Here is a 24,145-nt window from a genome sequence, read left to right as displayed (position 1 = left end):
TCACCAGTCGTGGGCGTGGCCTGATCTAACGTGACGTCACTTTAGATCAGAAAGGAAAAGAGTTCATTCTGACACACTGTTTTTGATTAATAGAAATATTAGAAAGACTTTTATCATTGTAGGGAGGTCAGATCATATAATCTCGGGAGAGTTTGATGAGGATCTTTCTGTCTTTGGGGTGGCTTTGGACAGGGGCGGACTAGTCTTGGGGTGAACCGGGACTTTTCGAGGTGGGCCGGCAAACAAAAATTGACAGAACGTCCGGACCACTTTTTGTCCAAGTCCGTCCCTGGCTTTGGATTTATAGGAGAAACCTTTATTCTGAGCTCTGGTTAGTACAATAACCGCATGTGTGAGTGATCAAACCAAACCAGGAGGCGGCTGCATCTGGCACAGAAATGTCCCGTTAGTGGAGAAGTGTGTGGAGCTGTAGACCAACAGAAACAGGCTTTTCAAATCAGCCATCGCCCACCCTTGCCAAAATTCTGCCTATTATTTCCTGTGACCTCAGAACGATCCGCTCCATCAACGTCTTTTCCCTACAAATACTTCCTGCAAGGATATTTTCATATTTTCACACGACCCCTGATGGTTTGTTCAAGCAAACCGATCTGAGACCAGTGCCGTTTCTCATCACAGATTTACCACAATAAGATTTGAAGAGGAGAAATTCACCATTTTGAAAGCATAATGGGTCACTTTTGTGATTGTGAAGAGCAATGAGTGAGTGATATTTATACAGTAAAGGGTCATCACATGACTAAAAAATTAATGACTACTAGTCGCCTAACGGCTTAAACTAACGACAACTACTCGACTAACGGCTTAAACTAACGACTACTAGTCGACTAACGGCTTAAACTAACGACAACTAGTCGACTAACGGCTTAAACTAGCGACAACTAGTCGACTAACGGCTTAAACTAACGACAACTAGTTCGACTAACGGCTTAAACTAACGACAAACTAGTCGACTAACGGCTTAAACTAACGACAACTAGTCGACTAACGGCTTAAACTAGCGACTACTAGTCGACTAACGGCTCAAACTAACGACAACTAGTCGACTAACGGCTCAAACTAACGACAAACTAGTCGACTAACGGCTCAAACTAACGACTACTAATTAAACCCCGCCGAACAGTTGTGGATGAATCTGCTCGTTCTTTGTGCTTATGCCTCCTATTGGCTGGAGTTTGTTTTGTGGAGTATTTTTTGCTGGATTTAGGTAATCTGCTGCACTCATAAATAGCTGACTCACTGAAAAAACTGCATTTCTCTGAATTAATCTACATGTTCTTTGTGTTTATTCTGCATATTGGCTGGATTTTGTTTTAAAACATATTTTCTGTTGTGTAATTATACCTCACAACATTTGTACAGAACAACCGCAATCCGACGGCAAAATTGGCATGGGGACACTCGTAGGCATACACGGACTGCTTGAGTTTAGAGGGCTGGATGCCAGTTGATGCGCACGTTTCTCTTTTTTTTTTTTTATGTTGGTTTGGGTGGAAGTTTGGAGTTTGATTGTTGCACTAATGGGGAACATGGTCTTTATGATCTTGTTTTTGACACACAATCTATTTTTCTAATATGTCAAAATGGCAAATATTAATATGAGCAGATTGTCTCTCTCCACATGGAATGTGAATGGGTTGGGGCACCCCATAAAAAGATGGAAGGTTTTTCTTTTCTTAAGCGGAAGAAATATGATATTTGTTTCTTCTAGAAACACATATTTCCTCACAGGAAGTTGAGTCATTTGGGAAGATATGGGTTGGACATGTTTTCTTTAGTGCTGGCTCAAGTAAGAACAGGGGAGTCATTACATTGATAAGTAAACCTCTACAATTCAAATGTCTCAAAGATAAATTAAGATGAGTCATTATTGTTTTGGCAGAAATTCAGGGGCAAAGGTTGATTTTAGCTAATCTTTACACAACTAACACTGATGATCAGGGCTGTTTTATAGATCTTGAAGGGTTGTTAAAGATCCGCTGGCACCCCTCATGATATAATATTGGGAGGAGACTTTAATTTATTTACTGATTCAGTCCTTGATCATAGTTAAGCAATGTTTGTAAGCCCCCTAGAGCAACATTGATGCTTCATAGGATGTGTAAAATCTTTGGCTTGCAGATATTTTGGCAATTTTTTAACCCATCTGGTAGGGACAATAATTTGTTTTAATCAGTCCATAAGATGTATTTTAGAATAGATTTTTTATATATATATCCAAGTCCCTCATTTCATCTGTTGCTGATTGCTCAATTGGAAGCAATCAACAACAGATCATGCCCTGATGAGTTTAGAGGTGTTGCCACATATGGAGAAAAATAAATCATATAGTCAAAGTGTTAATGTATCCCTTTTGCAAAATCCTGATTTCCAACAAATGTTAAAGGCTGAAATCAGTGGTTATATGGAGATCAACTGGACCTCAGTATCCTCTGTGGCTGTGGCTTGGGAGGCACTTAAGGCAGTTCTTAGGGGTCGTATCATACAGTATGCCTCATTCATCAAAAAATCCACAGCACGAGAACTTGTGGAGTTGGAAGGGAATATTAAAAGTGCCGAGGCAGAGCTAAAGTGCCGAATGTCGTCTGATGGCCTCAGAGAATTGACCCGACAGATATAACACTATTTTGTCACGGAAAGAGGAGTTTTGGTTATTCAGGGCAAGACAGTCATATTTTAAGGAGGAAAACTTTTGGCTAGATATATAAAGCAGAGAGTCTTTTTCTACCAGTCCCTCAGTGAAATCTGCTGGTGGTGAAATATCTACCTCAGCCATTGATATTAATAATGCTTTTAAAGAATTCTATCTTGATCTTTATAGTTCCATGTCTTCATCTACCGATGAAGATATTAGGGACTTTGTGGAACCTCTAGAACTCCCTAAATTGACGACTGAGCAAAATAATTCTCTAGATTCTTGCCCACAGGCAAGGCTCCGAGGCCAGGTGGCTTTGCCGCTGAATTTTTTAGATCTTATGCTACAGAACCGGCTCCACTTTTGTTAGAAGTTTATACGGAATCATTAAAGAATGGAAAGCTTCAGCCAACCATGATACAAGCCCGGATCAGACTGATTCTTAAAAAGGACAAAGATGCAAGCGAGTGTAAGAGTTATCATCCAATTTCCCTGATCCAGCTAGATGTTAAAATATTGTCAAATTATTGTCATTGTTTTGGATAATTGATTAAGTTATGACATCTCTTATACATATAGATCAGGTGGAGTTTATTCAAGACCGCAGCTCTTCTGATAACATTAGGCATTTCATCATTATCATGTGGTTAGTGGTGAATGATCAGACTCCAGTCGATGCCATCTCACTTGATGCCAAAAAGGTGTTTGGTATGGAAGAATGGGATTATCTTTTTAAGATTTTGGAAATGTATGTGTTTGGAAGTACATTTACTGGATGGATTAAGTTACTTTATAGACATCCTGTAAAAATCTTAAAAGGCACTCCTGGTTATGGGTGATGAGACTGTGCAGTTGATGTTTAGATGCACAGTGTTGTTGTTATTTTAATAATAAAGCATGCACACTGCCAGACTGTGACTCAGTCTCTTTGACCTTTACAGGCTTTTAAGAGCTTCTACTAACCAACCCTGCACTTGCTTGTTTACACCTTTAAAAAATCCATCCTGCTCTTTCTCTCCCTTTGTTTTGCTAAAGAGAGTTACAGCGGTGGCAGTGGTATGATCCGTATAGAGGCTCAGATGAGGTGATAGTGATCAGCAGCTGATCTTATCAATACACACACAACCCATCCTGATCAATATGACCTCTGACCCATCTATTTACTTCAAAATCAATCGATGATAGCTCATTCATCTGACACTTCTGTCAGAAGCTTTCTGTGTGTGTGTGTGTGTGTGTGTGGGTGGCCAGAGACCCACACATTAACACATATTGCAGACAGAATGGGCTAATTAATAAGGATAATGTGTTTGTGTACATGTGCTCAAGTGACAAAATATTTTTTAGTCTCCACTTCTATTCCCTCTTAACAACTCTAACTGTAGGAATATTTCTAAAAACAATTGTCAATAAATATACCTTATTATGAAAAGACCTTCTTCTTTGTTTAGATTTAGATTAGTTTAGAAGAAGGCTAAGTGTTTTGAATCCATCAATGTTTTTACATTTCAGAATATGACAAAATATTGTTTGGTTAACACGAAACTAGGAGGAGGGCTTCTCTAGCCGAGACTTGGTTTCTCCCAAGGTTTCTTCCTCATCTTTTTTTAGTTTTGTTCTTGCCACTGTTAGCTTTAGCTTGTCTCTGGGGGGGGTTGCAAGGCACTATTTTACTCTTTTTTTTTTTTTTTTTTCTCTGTAAAGCTGTATATAAGCTGAATATAATTAGTAAAAAGCACTATACAAATAAAATTCAATTGAATTAAGTATGTGTATAGAGAAAAACAAAACAAAAACAAAAAGAATGTGTCAGAGAGAGCCCATTAGGACAAAGGGCTGAGAGTGAAATAACTTCCTCAGGCTGACCTTGGTGGATGAGAAAGTGGAGGTCCAGGTCCTTGCGACGTATAAACGCCTCCCCACACACATTGCAAGGGAAAGGATGGCTAGTGTGTAGGAGTCTAAAGCAGCAAAAAACAGTGAAAAATGGAATAAGAAAAACTGTATCATGCAGTCCCTGGAGCATATCCAACAACAAACCCTATCTGAGAAAAAATACACATTTAAATTCACCCACATTTCATACAGATGCACGATTAACCCTCTGATACATTAATTATTAAATCATTAAGACAGAAAATATTTTAACAAGAATATTATTCCCAGACATTGTTTTGGATTCAAATCTGTCCAGAAAACTGAAGATCATGGTAAATGTTGCAGAATTACATGGTGCATCATCAACATGCTGAATTTATGAAGTTAGAAGTTAAACACATAATGACATATAAAGAGGATTGTCATATAGAATTATGGGAAAGGGTGAGAGATGATCATTCAGTTTTTTAATGATTCCACCCTGAATGGTTAAACATGGCTTTTAAAGATTTCTTCACTATAGTCCACTCCACACCATGCAGCAAAGGGTTAACATCACTAAAAAAAAAAAAAAAGCATCAACTCTAAGCTGGGCTGAAGAAAGTTCATTAAACTGAGCCATGCAGGAGAGTGGCAGCCTCTTTAAAATATCTTAAGGCCTATTCGCATGGGATTAAAATCACCAGGGCCCACAGTAATTATTGCTGACATCAATAATTATAGCTCATATTTAGTTTTCAGTCCTGTGAGAATTTGTCATCTTTAACCAATGTCCTCAGTAAAATGACTTGCAGAAAATAAACAATTTTTTCCCCCCATAAAATTACTGACATTCTAATTAAGAACGTCATTTCAGCAAATTACTCACATATGCTTAATAGTTGTAAACAACCACACAGTTTATCTGCTTTCTGTTCCTATTAGCTGTATCAGTGTGCTATAAAATGAAGAAACCCAACTAATGCTGTAGAGATAAAAGGCCTGTACAAATGCAACATTAATGAGCATTACTGCTATACTATTGAACATTATGCAAAATCCAGTAATGAAGGCACATGTGAATAGGGTTTCAAATAAATAGAAAAGCATTATAATCCTAGATAATGCATTATAAAAAAAACTTCAATATTCAATTCTAGGTGAAGGTTAACCCTAACCCTTATTACCACAGAAAATAATTCTGCTCAACGAAAGAACTGAGGAGAGGAGCACAAATCCAAAACACTCCAACATGAACAAAAACACACAAACCTGTGACTCTGCAGCTGGGACTCAAACTTGAAGCTGGCTGGGCACTCAGGGCAGATGTGCACACGCCCATCAGTTGGGGATAGTGTCCTCCCTTTTCCTCTGCCTCTGATCCTTCGTTGCTGGGTTTCCCCCGTCTGGTGAATCAGCATATGGCGTTTGAGTGAGGTAGCCTGGAAGAAGCGCTTATCACAGAAGGGGCAACTGAACAAGCGGGATCCTCCATGAGTCAGTTGGTGACGCAGCAGACTGGCTGGAGAGGGGAAGCTCTTCTTGCAAACTTTGCAGTTAAAGAGTTTCTCGCCTGTGTGCTGGAACACATGCTCACGTAATAGGCTGCGGCGTGTAAAGCCCTTCCCACAATGCGGGCACTCGTGAGGCAGGGCGGTGCGCGACCAGTCCCGGCTCAGCTTGGCAGGGGCCTCGAGGGTGGCGTCTGCTGTTGACGAAAGAAACATTTTGTTACAGTCCTCAAGAAGATTTTTGGAATATTTCTACTTTATCCAAGTATAAATGATTCTGTTGGCTTACTACACAAAATGTTTAAAAGAAAATGAATACTTTAACTCGGATACATTTCCCGAGACCCTTTAAATAATTTATTTTAGGACTACAAACCAGAGAAAATATGACAGCTGTGAATATTTGCTGCTGGTGGCTCAGCGATACCGATGTCAAATTTGTGAATGAATCTTTCTTGAGAGTTTAATTTCTATGAATCTGACAGACCATTCTGATGATTACTTTGCAGAGTGTAATTATGAATAAAAACACATAAGTGCCCTAGACTAGACAATGCACAAATTGTTTTCCATTTTTAACAATACACCTCACTAAATTTATAATTTTATTTCTTCTTTTCTAACAGCCATTTTTATGTAGGGTAGGACACCATCTAACTTAAAAACTTAAATAGCCAGGACAAACTTTTCCTTCATTGTAACATTATCAGTATCACTTATTTATGATTAAGGCAGTTATTCAGTTCTGCATTGTACAAAGCACTTTACAAATTTTAAAAACTCCTGCAAAACTCATTGCACTTCTTAATGGAATACTTGATACTGATTGGTCAATAACTGCATTCTACAGTTACATATTTTTGCATATACAGTACTGTTTAAAGGTCTTAGGCACATAAGGTGTTTCACAAAAACATTTGTCTTAAGATGGTTATGCATATCTTCAGATTTAGTGTATCAATGGGAAATATACATTTTAGATGTCTCTTAAACATTCCTTTTACAAATTGAAGAACAAGGAGCCCTGCAACAGATGTCATGGTCTCCACAGAGCCCCCCACTGAATATTGAGTCAGTCTGGGATTAAAAGAAGAGACAGAAGCAATTGAGACAGCCGAAATAGATAGAAGAACTGAGGCCAATTATCCAGGAAGCTTAGAACATCTAACCTGCCAACAGCCAAGAAAAACTGTGTCCAGGATTACCTGTGAGAATTGGTGCCGTTTTGAAGGCAAATGTGGTCACACCAAATTATTATAATTTTTAATGCTTACTGGACGTTAATTGATAAATGAAAATTATTAATTGCATAATTTTTGAAGACATCCTCACTATGCAACATTTTTCACAAGTACCTCAAACTTTTGCACAGTACTGTATGTGGTCAAATATTTTTGCATAGGCTATATTGTATTTTTGTGCAGTACAAACTGTATAATTGCCCATTGTCCCTGACAACCTCATATCACTCTGCAAACTCTTTCTTCTCAAATTAAATCACTTTAAACTCAAACAAATATTTCCATAAAGGCATTTTAATTTTCTCAAGTATGAATGACTATTGGATACTTATTACAAAACAGACCAGAACCATGACCAGAAAGTTACATTATCATTTAGTAAAACGGCCCAATTAAAATCATTGTTAAAATATGTGTGAGAGAGAAAGACGCATGTAAACGTAAGGATCTAGTAAGAACTCTTACTTAATCAGTGTTAATCAGTGTTGTGTACATTTAGTCTGACCTGGTTGTCTGAGGGGCATGTCGTCTCTGCATTTAACAATGGAGGTGTGAGCTGAAGCAGGGAAAAGCCTAAGTTTCTCCTCAGCAGAAGGTGTTTGTCCTGCAGGTCCATTCTGACGATGCTCTCGGCGATGGTAAAGGAACTGTGTGGTGCTCATGAACTCAGCCCCACACTCTGTGCAGGTGTGCAATGCCGCCTCCAGGCCATGCTTGGTACTACGGTGCTTTGCCAACTCCTGCTCTATGGGGAAACAGGATCCACACTGATGGCAAAGAAAAGTCTGTCCTTCAGTGCCCGAGGAGGGTGCTGCAACAGGTTCCTCGGCAGAGTTACTTTCCACCTCTACTTGATTCTCTGAAATGACAGCTTTCTCTGTCTCCACGTCTTCACTTTGCTCTTCTTCTATATTACCAGTGACCATCTCCACACTTTCTTCCTCATTTACTCCAGTCCTTTCTTCCACCATCTCCACAATGTTGTCCACCAGGATCTCACTATTCTCCATGCTCACGGTGCCCTCAACTGCATGTTCCTGGTCATTCTGCAGAGCCTCTTCTCCTCTCATTTCATTACTGTGCAGCTCTACCTCCACGTGTGCTACAGGGGTCTCGGTTATTGTTTGTTCCAGAGTGGTCACCTCCATTAGACTCTGGCCTTCCCCTGCCGTGGCTAAAAGCAAAAGTCCCTCACCCGGGGCCTCAAGCACAGCTGTGGAGAACTGTTGGATTTCAAGTGGGGCCTGCTTGGGTTCGCCCTCCACCTCTTTGCGGTGCTGCCTGCGGTGATAGAGGAATAGTGTGGTGTTGAGAAAGCCCTCTCCGCATACTGTGCAGCGGTGTATGGCATCCTTCAAGCCATGCTGAATCTTGCGGTGAGTGACGAGCTCTGGAACCGCGCCGAAGCTCTGTCCGCACTCCACACACAGCAGGCTGGAGGGAGGCTTAACTTTCTTCTGTCCCCTACGCCTTGTCACAGGGCTGTTCTCTACAGCCGAGGGCTCCACGGATGAAGCCTGATCGACTGGGGCCTCTGGATGTTCACTCTGTAAGTCCTGCTGAAAGGTCTCAGGCGTCACTGTTTTTTCAGAAACCTCATCTCTTGCCACATTTTCTTGAGAAGTAATCTCTATTTTTACTTCAGGCAATCCGCTCTCTTCATTCACCTCTATCTGTCTGTGTTCATGCTGTTCCTGCTCAGGGTCGTGATCTTCTGGTTGAATAGATACTGTTTGGGCAACTTTACCATCTGTTTCATGGCTCTCTCCCTGGTCTCCTCCAGGTCCTGGCCCTGTCTCAAGGCAACAGCCCGTCTTGCGGTGCTGCTGCCACAGCGACAGAGCATCAAAGAGAACCTCACAGTCAGCACACTGGTACAGAACGCGTGGAGCATCTCCTTGAAGAGCTTTCTTCTGTCCTAGCATAGAAGACAAATTCATAGCTGTCTGAGTCTGGGTCTGAGAAACTGACACAGACTGCATTGCCACCTAGTGAGAAAAAAGAAAACATTCACAAATAACCAATTATATGGAGAAATCAAAGCTGGTCAATGCGATTTTCATAAATTCTTCTCCTGGGAGGTCAAGAACATGTTGGGCCCAGCACCAACACCTTTTGACCAATGAATTTGTATGCCTTTTCCAGTCAATCATAATTAAATGGATAATATATTTTTTTTTTAATTTTTTATAGTTTTATATATATATATATATATATATATATATATATATATATATATATATATATATATATATATTCATACGAGTTGATAATAACTAAAAAACTTTTCAGGCCTGGAAATTAATTGACCTGCACATTGAACAAGGTCTTTAACGTTTTATATACACTAAAAAGAACATCTTCCAGAACACAGTCAAAGAGAAGAGAGTCCCAGCATGACAATAGCTCTTACTGAGTGTAAAAACCCACTTAAGGTATTAGCTCATGTCACACTCAATCAAACCATTTGCCTGTACTAAGCGCATAGTGTGGGGGTCCATGTTCCCATCATCAGATGCAACAGGCTGCGACATCTTATTTAACTGACATGACATAACTATTTGTGTTCACCATGCAATTTTTTTAAATCGTTTAAGCACCCACTTAAGCCAACTTGTTGAGAGGGTATTAAAAGCGGAGAGGATAACTCAGGGAGAGGACAGCCATAAACCAGATAGAGAGATGCACTTATGTACTGCATTTTTTTTTTAAAAAAGCAGATGGATTACTGTAAACAGACAGGAGAAAAAGAATTCGACTTTTGTCAAACTATTGTATATGTTCTGCATTAGGTCTTGCAGTGAACAGTAAATGCAAACTAACAGACCTGCCACTGTCTATAATACTGAAATAATAAATTCATTTTCGATTTGCTCCTCTCAGAATCACTTCTTTATGGCAACAAAAAACTTTTATTATGCAGGCAAGTCATATGAACCAGTCATATGAAGCTTCATGGTGCTTTTTTTAATTTTTGAGCTAGCCCACCACAGTATATATTCACTTTAATATTCTTCAAAAATTTATATTTTTTGTTCAACAGTTGAAAGTTCATACAGGTTTGAAATGATATGACTTTAAGATGCTTTATACTGCCTGTTTTATGATCTGTAGTTCTGCACATGATGGAATTTTATCATTAGATTCTTTATTTATTTTTTTTGTGGTGGTGGTGATTTACTGCTTATTTAAAATGCGGACAGATGGAAAATGTCTTTTTAGCTGTGACTAATAACTAGCTTGAACAGAGCTACTCCAATCATTATAAAAAACTGTCAAGCATTAATTCAAAATTGACTGTGTTCACAATAACTGGAGTAGAAAGTACATTAACATTAGAGCATGAAAGACAGAATCTCAAGTGCCTAATTTCACCTCTGTGGTGAAAAGGCAAATTAGTAGTCACACAAAAAAACTCTTCTCTTACAAAATGATCCTTTTACATTTCGGTTCACTTTTAAGGCTTACTGGAAGATGCTCTTTACATTTCTTAGGCTAATTCCAGGAACAAGATCCCAGGGTTTTAGAGGAATAAAATGTATTATATTTTAACAGACTTTCAGGAGCTGCATACGTTAATGCTTCCAATTTAAAGATAACATGGAGTAACACTCCACAGAAAAGGACTTGAGTAAAGACCAATGAAAAAGAATTTGACAAGTCTATCTCATCAAAGAGATGGCTTCCAGTGTGGGCTGACATGTTTCATGACAGAAAGATAATGTCCTAAATTTGGGACAATCTAAGGGTGAGCTTGCATGATGATGGACATGTGCTTATACCTGTGGCAGGCCAGCAGCGGCAGCGGCCGCCTCAATGGGTGTCTCATTGTTCACGAGATGGGGATTCTCCGCAGTGCAGTTAATCTGATGCGCAAGCACTTCCTCTAGCGTGGGAAACTCCTGATAACAGGGGAAACACATGTACACTGAAGAAGACTCCATGGCTGCAAAAACATACAAAAATAAGTTTAGGTAAAAACAAATAATACTGTGAATCAGTGTTGCATTTATAAATAAAAGCAATGCAAACAAAAATCATTTAAACAAAGATAAAAATGTACTTTTTATTTTGACATTAACAAGGCAGATTCCACACACACACACACACACACACAACTAATAATGCCAAATTTTGATTAAAAAGAGAATGTACAAATAAAACACACTTCCACCATTCCAAATAAAGAGATTTATAATTTAACATTAATCTTACAACAGAGGAAGGAGACTGTTGGACAAGAGTTGGAGTCTTGAGCTTGAGACCTGTTAAGACCACATAAATGTGGCCTCGGTCTGGGTCTCATTACTGAGCTTCTTGGTTTGGATAACGGTCTTGGCCTAAGGTCTTAGGTTAGACCACAGTCTAAAATCTATAAATAAATATAATGTCCTTGATCTTTTGAGCTAAAAGAGTTAATCGTACTATGAAAACATACTGTAACTTTCAGAACTCATAACTTCCACCTCAGTGCAAAAATAGCATTTCTTGAAAACCAAGCTGCAATAACATGTTCTCAAATTTCACCACTTTCTGACATAGAGATAAAAGCATATCAAAATATAAATACATTTCCGCCCACATGTACATGTCAATGATGAATAGAAAGCTGGTAAGGATAAAGACAATTAACATGATAGACACTTTATTGCTTATTCTGTCTGTTTAGGATATGACATTAGTCCTAAACACCAGAAGAACTGTTGGGGCAACCGGATGGGGCCATGAAAAATGGAAAAATGTATTGGACTTGACAGCAATATTTGTGATATTACAGTTTCTATATGCAATAAGAAATATTGGAGATAAGTGGTTAATGTTTCTTGTTTATTGTGTTAATTTATCATAATTGTGTGCTAGTTCAACAGTGGTATGTAAGTGAAAGCAACATTTTATGTCACAGTTTTTTTCACATCTCTACTTGCAACCAGTCAACTTAACTAAAATGTTTATGGTTTACTCATTGTGAAGACCACTTTTGAGATGATGTTTTAAGAAATTATTTTTGAATTGATTGAACTTGTCAGGGGTAATTTTAACTCTTGTTTGAGTAGACCTTAAATAAATAGTTCATCCAAAAACGTCATCTTTTACTCACCCTTATGCCATCTTAAACTCGTAAGACTTTCTTTCTTCTGTGGAACACAAACAAAAAACATTTGATGGATGTATGATGTGTGTGTTTGTCCAAGTCAATGGGGTCCAAAACTGAGCATTTGCATATTTCATTGAGAACTTTCAGCTATATTCACGCATCAATTCTCACAAGAACATGAAAACACATACAAGTACAATGATGCATGAACAACCTTCTCTCATAACGGTACATATGACAGCTGAGGGGAGGTGAAGCTTTTTGGTAAATAAGGACTGGATTTTTTATTTGTTTCTCACCCAACAAGACATGGATTCAACCACTTGAGTTGAATGGATAACTTTTATGCTGCTTTTACATCCTTTTAAGAGCTTTAATGTTTTGGACCCAATTTATTTACATTGTATGGACAGACAGACATAATATATTCTTCTAAATATAGTCATATGAATTTGACACTGCATGAGGGTGGGTAAATGATAAGAGAATTATCAATGTTGGGTGAACTAGGCCTTTTCCTTCAAGTACTTAATGGAAAATGTAGGGGAGAGTGAGGCTAAGTGTCATACATTTCACACCAGTGAGTATTCTTTTTTTAAATTTTTTTTTATGTTAAGTTCATTTCTGTACACATTTCATGAAGTGATGACTACTAAAATCTATTAACACTTTCACAATTTTTAACAAGGAAAAAAAAGATAAAAATGTTATTATAAGGAAAACACATGTGTGTAATTGGACTTTTTACTCAAAACCTAATTGTTACTGAGCTATAGCCCTTGTGACAACCAGCTCCATCTTCCCAATTGTTAAGATATATTTCTCATTCTCAGTTCTTCAAAACTGCTAATTTTACTCCAAAAAACAAAAGTTAAAATTAAACATGCTTTAAGATAATAGACATCTTAATTGAAACGAGTTTCATTCTTTACCAACCTTTTCAAAATTCCAACTAATTAGATTTACATCACTGGGTGAGTAATGTATGGAATTGGAAGCTTTGAAATAAGTATTGGTCTTGGTGGGTCTGGCCTTGACTACATTGCCAAAATCAGTAAAGAATCAAAATTAAGAACACAATGTCTTTAAAGTAAAAACATATATATATATATATATATATATATATATATATATATATATATATATATATAAATAAAACATAATAAAAAAATCCAACTATTGAGGAAAGTAATTCTTTTTGGGCTGATTCACAATGCATGCCAGACCTCTGAAAGGCAATAGACAAAGGATGGACTGAAATGCTTTAAGGGTAAGTTGTGTGTGTGAAATAACAGAGATTCAATGCCAGATGACAAGTGAAACGTCCTTACGCATTATCAGTTAACATGAGGGGGCTGAGCGCTACATGATGTCTTAATTTGTTTGACTCTGCACAACACACGAAAAAAAAACAAATAAGGAATTACAGTTGAACTGTCATAAAATAAGCTTATAGGATTATTCCAGGTTCAATCCAAGTTAAGGTCAATGGACAGCATTTGTGGCATGATGTTGATTATTACAACAATTTATTATTTTTTTTTTTTAAAAGATTACCATCATTTATTTTGACTGTCCCTCCTTTTTTTCTTCAACCATAAAAAAAAAAAAAAGTATACTTCCAAAAAAACAATAAGGTTGTACACACATTTAAAACTAGAACTCCACTGCCCCTCCCAGAGAGCCTTCAAAAACACTCCAGCCGACTTCCATCCCCTAAGGATAACCCGTCTGCCAATCATAACACTGGCCAGAACCCAATTATAGCTGTAAATACCTAAAGAACTGATACCTGGGAATCCCAAAATGTTGAACCATATTTTCAAAGGATCTCAACACTCATATAGGTCTCAGAGCATATTAACCTCCCACACAATTCACTCTATCCAGCAGAAAGGGAACTAATAAATACATAATTTTGGGTTCAGCCATAGGTTCGAGGCAACATTTAAATAAATGTCAGAATTAAACACTCATAGGGCTGGGCGATATAGCCAAAATTGTTATCACGATAATCTTTTTCATATTGTTCGATATCGATATTTATCATGATATACATTTAAACATTGCACTTTCTTTTTTTATTTTAAAGTTGACAGAAGAAAAGAAGAAACAATTAATTCTAAACTGCACAGGGGGTCCAGAGACAGCCAAAGCAGTGGGGTCTGCGGGATCTTTTACCAAAATATTAAAATATTTTATAGTTTATCAATTGAAAATGAATGTTAAAAGATCATCTGTTTGTTCTGAAGCATAGTGACAGCAGTCTAGTATTTGTTGGAATAATTTTACATTAAAATAAAATATTTTTTTTATATTTCCTTAGATTCAGATACCCAAGTATGGGGCATAGAAGCCCTTGTGACAGTGGAATGATGCTGAATGTGGGTTCAGGGGTGTCCTGAGAGAAAATTTAGAAAACGTTTTTTTTTTAAATGTAAAAAAACATTTGAATATTTTCATTAAAGTGAGAGACTAGTCTACCAACTAGTAATTTTAGTCTTTCCTTATACATTCCAGACATCTAATTAATTTTCACAAAATTAGAACAGAAATCGATTTGTTTATTCGATTTGTTTATTATTAAAAGGCTCGTAACATGCTGATTAATAAAGATACATTTAGATGGGAAAAACGTTTTGGTATAAAAGGTCTTTTGAAACCGCGTTAACTCATGCAGCGCTTCATGTCTACACACATGCAGGGAAAAGAGGCAACGCATGCAGAGCGGGACAGGGCAGAAATGATGCATGTTTGTTGCTAGAGAACAATATTCAAGATTACAGCGCAGAAAGAGCTGTTGTTCTGTCACGCTCTTCACTAGAGACAATGAGCGCAACAGTTGTCATGAAGTCTTGTGGTGCGGATGGAATCAATCCGGTGTCCAACGTAACCTAATCGTTAGCAAGGCAGCTAGCATTAGCAAGTTCATCCAATCTGACCCTACGTTTCCAATGGCGCGTTATGAGTGAAGCTGAGAGCTTTTTCAAATCATTCTTATGAAAGCCGAGCGTCATGCTCGCAAGGTGGATCGTAGGATTGGCAGCAGTGCGGTGCAAGCTCTCTCCTAGTGCTGCGAGCGCTTTTGAGCGGATTTCGTCTGCCCCAGTGGAAACGCAGCCTGAAAAAGCCAAACTGCTTGTGTTTTAGCGATACGCAGTATATATCGAAAATTCCTCAAAAGCTTATCATGGATTTTCTTTATCGTGATATATATCGATATCGTTTTATCGCCCAGCCCTATCTGGACACTTTTGTCCATACTGAGTGCAAACGCGAGATAACGGGGTGTAACTTAACTTCTCCGGTTAGTTTGGTAGAAAGGCTTTGCAATGGCGAAGTAGGAGCAAGAACTTCCTGTTCAATACAAAACCAGGGAGGGTCTCTCTCAGGTGGAAGCGATCAATGAGCCAAATGTTTGAGACCGAAAGCATAATAATAAAATAACATTTTGGGTAGGCATAGCCCACCTTTGTAAATCAGCCTATGTAACTTACTAAAATGTAATCTGTGATGCTTACCATTCCAAATGAAGGACTTCGCTATGCTACCAAATTGCTTGAAATAAAAGAGGGAGGAATTTATAGGGAGAGATTAGATAAATGTAATGAAGCCCACCTGCCCACATCGCTCAAATTTTTTTTTATTAAAAGGTCAACTAAATCACAAAAATTTGCTGGGAATAAAATACCCAAATACTCAATGCCCTGTTTGGGTCAATGGAAGACACCTTGCTGAAAAGCCGTTACCGGCATTACACTGTCAGAGCCAAAGCTTTGGATTTATACCAATTAACTCTGTAACCTGAGAACTTAGAAAAGGAAGTAATGGAGTCACATGATGCCATGCGAGGTTCGGACATGTGAACAGCGAGCTCTGTGCATTTTGGTAGTTCTAAAACTATTAATGTCATAAACTGGTGAGATTCGATACCTGTTCCATAACTGTTCTAGTATGACAATATGTCAAAGAATTTAAAATCCCCAGGCTCTGGAGACATTAAAAGACACTTACGTGCTCAAGCTGAAGGCCCCAAGCCGATTTGGTCGGAGAAATTAGGGAATTTTGGCAAGAAATGTTGAACATGTCAGCAATGCTGACGAAGGTCGTTGCTGAATTGGAGAATCTTGCTGCAATACGTTGATCAATCACTGCCATGTCGGAGAAATTAATTGAGGTGGTTACAAGAGTGGGGGATGTCGAGAAATGGATCGATTATCTGGAGTCATCAGAGAGGGAATTATCTGCTAATCCGCTTACGACCTAGGTGGATTTGGAGCATGTCTGGGAGAAGATGGAAGACATGGAGATCCATAACCAGCGGAATAACGTCCATATTGTTGGAATTGCTGAGGTCGAAAAGGATAAGGATATGATGAAATTACTGGATGGGCTCTTTTCGAGTCTGCTCGACATAACAGGCCATTAGCAGGAAATTGAGTGAGCTCACATGGTTGGCTTGGCTATCCGCTCAGGGAGACAGGCCCCGATCAATTTTGTCCAAATTTCTGAGCTCATCTTATAAAGATCTTGTTTTATGCAAGGTGAGAAGTAAAGGAAGGCTTTCTTGGAAGAACCACTGCATTTTCTTGTTCGAAGACATTGCGAATTCGATAAGAGAAAAACTTAATCGATTCAAGGAATGCAAGAAACTCTTATATCAAAGGAAGGTAGCTTTTGCACTGATGTTCCTGGCCAAATTGAGAATAGATGCTAAGGATGGTCTTAAAACATTCACATGTCCCCAACAAGTGTTGGGGACATGTGAATCATAAAGTTAATCATAAAGTCCATCATATTTAGTCCATCATAAAGTTAATGGACTGAGTAAGTTATTTTGTGGTACTCATGTTGCAGCCGAATGGACTGACTCACAGAACATAAACTTGACTGTCCGAGGAAAGGAGCGCCTTTTTTCTTGGATACGTCTAGCGGTTGGAGTTATACTCCTGGAGTTATACTAGTAATACTCCTTCGGGACAGTTGTGTGGATGAATATGCACGTTCTTTGTGCTTATGCCTCCTATTGGCTGGAGTTAATTTTGTGGATATTTCTTGCTAGTCATTGGAGGGATTAGTTTATTTGTTGCACTCATGTAACAGCCAAATAGGCCGGCTCACTAAACATTAATTTGACTGTCCGAGGAACTGAGCAAATTTCTTTTCCTTTTGCGCTGGTTCCGCCTAGGGGCCATAGTTTGTTCTGAGGAACACACCTTTGAGACAGTTATGTGGGTGAATCTACATATCCTTTGTGTTTATTCCACCTATTGGCTGGAGTTTGTTTTATAGATTAGAATTTTTTGTTTAATTCCTTCTCACAAAATTTGCACAGAACCCTGTGTTTAGATTAGATTCAACTTTATTGTCATTGTGCAAAATACAAGTACAGAGCCAATGAAATGCAGTTAGCATCTAACCAGAAGTGCAAATAGCAATATGTATATATATATATATATATATATATATATATATATATATATATATATATATATATATAAAAATATGTGAGTATATACAATATGGGTTTTTGAGTGCAAAGTTATGATGTAGAGGAGCAGAGACCAACTCAATGCAAATGTCTATAATACAGTACAAGGTGCAAATGAAGAAGCATAAACTGAAGGTGCATTGTGTAAGTATGAGGTATAAGTATGTAAAAGTGAAAATATATGTATATGGCCGGTGGCCATAACAGTGCAAGCAGCATCAGGAGGTAGACGTTATGTGCAAGAAATGTGCAAGGGAATGTGCGAAAAATTAAAATTAAATAAATATATATAAATTAATAAAAGAAAAATACAAATTCAAATATGAAGTTTGGGTAGGATGTAGTGTTCAGCGCCTGAGTTTAGAGTTCAGTAGGCTGACAGCTGAGGGAAAGAAACTGTTCCTGAGTCTGCTGGTGCGACAGCGAAGACTCCTATAGCGTCTCCCAGATGGGAGAGGAGTAAACAGACTGTGGTTGGGGTCAGAGGTATCTTTGATAATGCTTCTCACCCTCCTTAGGCAGCATTTATTGTGAATGTCATTGATGGAGGGTAGCTGGACACCAGTGATGTATTGGGCAGTTTTCACCACCCGCTGGAGTGCCTTCTGATCTGAGATAGTGCAGTTGCCATTCCACACTGTGATGCAGTTTGTTAAGACGCTTTCAATAGCGCAGCGGTAAAAATTCAGCAGGATATGGGGGGACAGGTGAGCTTTCCTTAGCTTCCTAAGGAAGTAAAGGCGCTGTTGCTTTTATGGGTTGTTCTGTGTTTCCACGATCAAAGCGAGCATAAAAGGTGTTCAGTTTGTCTGGGAGGGTGGCATTACTGGTTGGGGGGGGGTGCTGTTCGCTGGTTTGTAGTTCGTGAGGTCATGGATGCCTGTCCACATACGTCGGGGGTCATTGTTTGTAAAATTGTCCTCAATCCGCAGTTTGTAGTTGTATTTTGCTGCTTTAATTCCCCTCTTCAGACTGGCCCTGGATAAAGTGTAGGCTTCCCGGTCACCAGATCTGAAAGCAGCATCACATGCCTTTAGCAGGAGTCGGACTTCCTTGTTCATCCAGGGTTCCTGATTGGGGTATGTTTTAATTGTTTTATGGGTGGTTACCATGTTGACACACCTGTTGATGTGTTGCAGAACAGAATTTGTGTAGCTGTTAATGTCGGTGTGGGAGTCCAGGTTTGCCTGAGAAGCAAACATATTCTAGTCAGTGTTCTGGAACTCATGCTGTAGTGAAGAGTCTGCGCCTTCCAGCCACACTTTTACACGTTTGATGATGGGGGTGCATTTGGGGAATAGGAACAGGGATAAGTGATCGGATTGTCCAACATGGGGGAGGGGGGTTGCTTTTTAGGCATCAGAGATGTTTGTATAATCATGATCAAGAGTGTTGTTTCCTCTTGTAGGGCAAAAAACATTTTGATAAAATTTGGTAGTGCTGTCCTCAAATTGGCGTGATTGAAATCGCCAGCAATGATAAAAGCTCCGTCCGTGCGTTGTTTGCAGTTTACTAACAACAGACGAGAGTTCCTTCATGGCTAGCTTAGCACTGGCATCTGGGGGTACATATATCAATACATTTAGAGGGATGGATGGCAGTTGGTGCTTGTTTTTGACACAATCAATTTTTTTTAATACGTCAAAATGTCAAATGTTAATATGAGTGGATTTTCTGTCTTCACGTGGAATTTTGAATGGGTTGGGGCACCCCATAAAAAGAAGGTAGACTATTTGTCTTCTTAAGTGTAAGAAAAATAATATAGTGTTTCTTCAAGAAATGCATCTTTCCCCGCTGGAAACTGAACATTTTGAGAAATTATGGGGTGGACATTTTTTCTTTAGTGCTGGCACAAGTAAGTTTAGGGGAGTCATTACACTGATAAGTAAGCATCTACAATTCAAATATCTCAAACAGATTAAAGATAAATTAGGAAGAGTCATTATTGTTTTGGCAGAAATTCAGGGGCAAAGTCTTATTTTTACTAATATTTACGCACCTAACATTGATGATCAGGGCTTTTTTTATAGATCTTGAAGGGATGTTGCAAGCCGGTGGCACCCCTCATGATATAATGTTGGGAGGGGTCTTAAATCTTTTGATGGACTGTCCTTGCTTATAGTGAAGCATAAGTGTGTAAGCCCCCTAGAGCAACATTAACGCTTCACAGAATGTGTAAAAATCTTGGTCTTAAAGATATTTGGAGACTTTTGAACCCATCTGGTAGGGACTATAAATGTTTTCATCAGTCCATAAGATTTATTCTAGAATAGATTAAAGTCCCTCATTTCATCTGTTGTTCATTGCTCAATTGGAAACATTTTATTCTCAGACCACACCCTGGTGAGTTTAGTGGTGTTGCCACATATGGAGAAAGGGAAATCATATAGTTGGCGCTTTAATGTATCCCTATGGCAAAATCCAGAATTCCAACAAATGTTAAAGGCTGAAATCAATGTTTAGATGGAGACCAACTGGTCCCCAGTATCCTCTGTGGACATGGCTTGGGAAGCACTTAAGGTGGTTCTTTGGGGCCGGATCATGCCTCATTCACCAAAACATTCAAAGCACCGGAACTTGTGGCGCTTAAGTGCCGAATGTTGTCTGATAGTCTCAGAGAATTGACCCAATTGAAATACAGATATAAAACTATTTCGCCACGGAAGGTGAAGTTTTGGCTATTCGGGGCAAGACAGTCATACTTTGTGTCGGGGGACAAGGCAGGAACATTTCTGACTAGATATATAAATTAAAGAGTCTTTTTCTACCATTCTCTCAGTGAAATCTGCTGGTGGTGAAATATTTACCTCAGCCATTGATATTAATAATGCTGTTAAAGAATTCTATCTGGATCTCTAGAGTTTCACGTCTTCGTCTACTGATGAAGATATTACAAATTCCTAAACTGATGACTGAGCAAAAAATTATCTTGATTCTGAGATAACTTTGGAGGAGCTTGACAAGGTCATTAAGGCCTTGCCTACAGGCTCAGGGGCCAGATGGCTTTGCTGCTACAGAATTGGCTCCACTTTTGCTAGAAGATTATATGGAATCATTAAAGAATGGAAAGCTTCCAGCAACCATGAGTCAAGCCTTGGTCAGTCCGATTCTTAAAAAAACACAAATATCCAAATTAGTTACGGTCTAATTTCCCTGATCCAGCTAGACATTAAAATATTGTCAAAAATTTTGGCTAACCAATTAAGTTATGACATCTCATATATAGATCAGGTGGGGTTTATTTAGGGGTGTAGCTCTTCTGATAACATCAGACATTTCATCAATATCATGTGGTCAGTGGCAAATGATCAGACTCCGGATGCTGCCTTCTCACTTGATGCCGAAAAGACGTTTGATATAGTAGAATGGGATTATCTTTTTAAGATTATGGAAATGTACAGGTTTGGGAATGCTTTTATTGGTTGGAGTAAGTTACTTTATAGACACCCGGTACTGGCACAAAAAGATAAAAAAGGCGCTCAGTTTCCTCGGACAGCCAAGTGGGTGTTCAGTGAGTCGGTCGATTCGGCTGCAACATGAGTACCACAAACTAACTTACTCAGTCCACTGACTATATGAAGGACATCACTTGCAGGGGAGATGTGAATTCGCAAAGTCTGGGAAAAAGAAAAAGCTGTGGTTCTTCCAAGAAATCCTTCCTTTTCTCCTCACGCAACAATATCTTTATCGGATGATCTCAGAAATATGGCCAGAATTGATCGGGCCTGTCTCCCTCCGCGGATTGCCGAGCCGGAACCCTGTGAGCTTGCTAGATTTCTAGCTTATGGCCTGCCATGTCGAGCAGACTCGGAAAGAGCCCATCCAGGAATTCCACCATATCCTGTCCCTCTACTCTCACGATACGGACGTTATTCCACAGGCTATTTCTCGACATCCCCCACTCTTGTAGCCACATCAGTAAACTTTGCCTCCATGGCAGTGATCGATCGACGCATCACTGCGAGATCCTCCAGTCAGCAACAACCTTTGTCAGCATTGCTGACGTGTTCAGCATCACCTGATGCATTTCCCGCACCTCTCTGACCAAATCGACTCCCCGGCCTGCTCTGGGACACTCCACGTATGATGTCATGTGAATCCCCCCCCCTTTAAAAGAAATCTGACTATGATACTATGGATTACAGATGGACAATCTGTGAGCATTAAAATACTCACCGTTTCAAAATTATAGCCACAAGAAATAAACAATATGCATGTTAACATACTTTATATGTGCTACTAATATTACATGTGTAAAGCTAGAGCCGATTTTACAACTTCATTGCCATGTTATGATTTAAACAACTTAATAGCTCAAAAAATACATTGGTTTTAGCAGAAGAATTAATGCATGCTTTAATAAAATTATAAGCTTCACATTTTTGCCTTTAAACCCCCTCAAAATTGGCCCCATTCACTTCCATTGTAAGTGCCTCACTATAACCTCGATTTTGGCCTTTTTTTTTTTTCTTTTTTTAAAGAAAAGGGATGTCTAAATTATTTTTTAAGGTGATCAATGTTTTGCCACAAATGCTGTAGATTGATCTTAACTTGTATTGAACCCGGTCAAGTTTTTCAGTCAAGTTCATCCTGCCCCATAATAAACATACCACTTGAATATTAAACAGAAACAAAGCAGCATTTAAATGCATGCAAGTCCAACTAAAAACTTCTGTTGGATATGAAATGATCCAAGTGAACATTTTGTCTTCCTTTTATGAACATGAAGTGTTAGGACTGAATTTTAGAGACTGACAGCATCAGTCACAATTCACTTTCATAACATCTCTTTAAGTGAAAGTGAATGGTGACTGTCAGTTTCTAACATTCTGCTTAACATATCCTACTGTGAACCACATAAAAATAAAGTCATAATGGTTTAGAACAATATGAGGGTGAGTTAATGAAAACTGAAATTAGACTTCATTTCCTGGCGAACTAAACCTTTGATAGCCTGAGATGTATAGGCCTACGTAAGCATAAATATAGACCATAACTTGGCTCTGCTGATACGTTTTTTCAGTAATAATTATAATACAGCTGCACCAAATTTGTGTCAACTGGAGAAGCTGGAGGGACAACAGTCCGTCTGATCACAGCACCCATCAGCTAAAATTCAGCGCGCACAGGACAGGCTAACACCATTAGCCAACAGCCTCAGCTAATGGGCTCTGCTAGCCTAACAGCTGTTAGTTACACTACACAACAGAAAACGTTTGAGATATATATTTACAGAGCTGCACTAGTCGTTGTAATCGACAGTTATGGATTCAAATGAGTGCCGCTGTGTGTGCTCGGTCGCGCTAAAACACTCAACACACAACGCGAGCGAGCGAGAAGCGCCGAAGAAGGACAGCGCGCGCTTCTTCGTTGGTAGTCTGGCGGATTCTGCACGTTATTGAACAGCAAATGTCTCCCCCAGTCGAGACTCCAAGACACCAGATGTTCTTAAATGACTAGAACTGTTGTTAAACCGATATTAATCGCAAAAAACATAAGAGCCTTATGATCAAATAAACATCTCACCGATTATGGCCTTCTCCTTTCGTATCTGTCACAAAACGTGTTTGGAACGTCGCAACAACCCGCGACGTCATTGGTGCAAAGCGCCTTTCAAATCCACCAATAGGTTTTCTCTAAAGTCTAACGTCAAGCGTACTTCCAAGAATGCGACTGGTTTTCTACTAGTCAACATTGTCACAAACAGGTCTTTATTTGTTTCCCGTTGTCTTTATACAGGGTTTTATTCAGGCTTTATTCACATTGTGATGTGTTATTTTATTTTAAATATGACATCTGCAAACCAAATTTCGAAAAAACGAAATAGAAAGTTAGTCTCTTTTAAGAAAAAAGTATTTGTAATTTATGTAAAACGATGTTATAAATGTGATGTGACTGTAAAAAAAAAAAAGTCAACATCGATAATGACATACATTTTGAAAGAGGTCATTATTAAAATATGGTGACGAACATGTCCCTTGAATTTGAATGGAAATCAAAGTTTAGTAACGAATATTAAACATTAAACAACAATTACGTCTTCGTTTCATCCCGCACATATATTGATATTATACTTGGAGTGTATAGAATTCATGCAGATAAGGGTATCAATGCTAATATACAACAACAATCACATTTTCAATTCTGCAACTTTTAACATCCTGGCAGGTAATTTAGAAAAGGTTAGGATTAATTTACACACTGAGAATTATATGGTCTGTACCACTTTCTTTTGTCTTGTTTAATTAATTAGCACAGACCATTCTGTAATAACTTTTCAATTAGTTTTTGATA

The 24,145-nt window shown here is 38.6% G+C and overlaps 1 protein-coding gene across 3 annotated transcripts in view; it reads right to left on the bottom strand.

Annotated features, from left to right (window-relative positions):
* Positions 1–23,431, bottom strand: part of znf574 (zinc finger protein 574) — a 48,923-nt gene extending 25,492 nt beyond the window's left edge. The window contains exons 1-6 of one of the 3 annotated variants that reach the window (XM_052143286.1): positions 23,378–23,405; positions 12,364–12,400; positions 11,048–11,211; positions 7,771–9,253; positions 5,786–6,221; positions 4,523–4,617 (exon numbers count right to left, since the gene is read on the bottom strand). In XM_052143286.1, coding sequence (XP_051999246.1) covers positions 4,523–4,617; positions 5,786–6,221; positions 7,771–9,253; positions 11,048–11,209 — 2,176 coding nt within the window. In that variant the 5' untranslated portion in view covers positions 11,210–11,211; positions 12,364–12,400; positions 23,378–23,405. Of the gene's footprint in view, positions 1–4,522; positions 4,618–5,785; positions 6,222–7,770; positions 9,254–11,047; positions 11,212–12,363; positions 12,401–23,377 lie in introns of all 3 variants that reach the window. The other 2 variants (XM_052143288.1, XM_052143287.1) reach the window with 2 other exon arrangements.
* Positions 23,432–24,145: the final 714 nt, after the last annotated feature.

The sequence above is a fragment of the Xyrauchen texanus genome, chromosome 15, assembly GCF_025860055.1.
Source record: "Xyrauchen texanus isolate HMW12.3.18 chromosome 15, RBS_HiC_50CHRs, whole genome shotgun sequence".
NCBI lineage: Eukaryota > Metazoa > Chordata > Actinopteri > Cypriniformes > Catostomidae > Xyrauchen > Xyrauchen texanus.
This window is presented reverse-complemented; position numbering and strand designations above follow the sequence as displayed.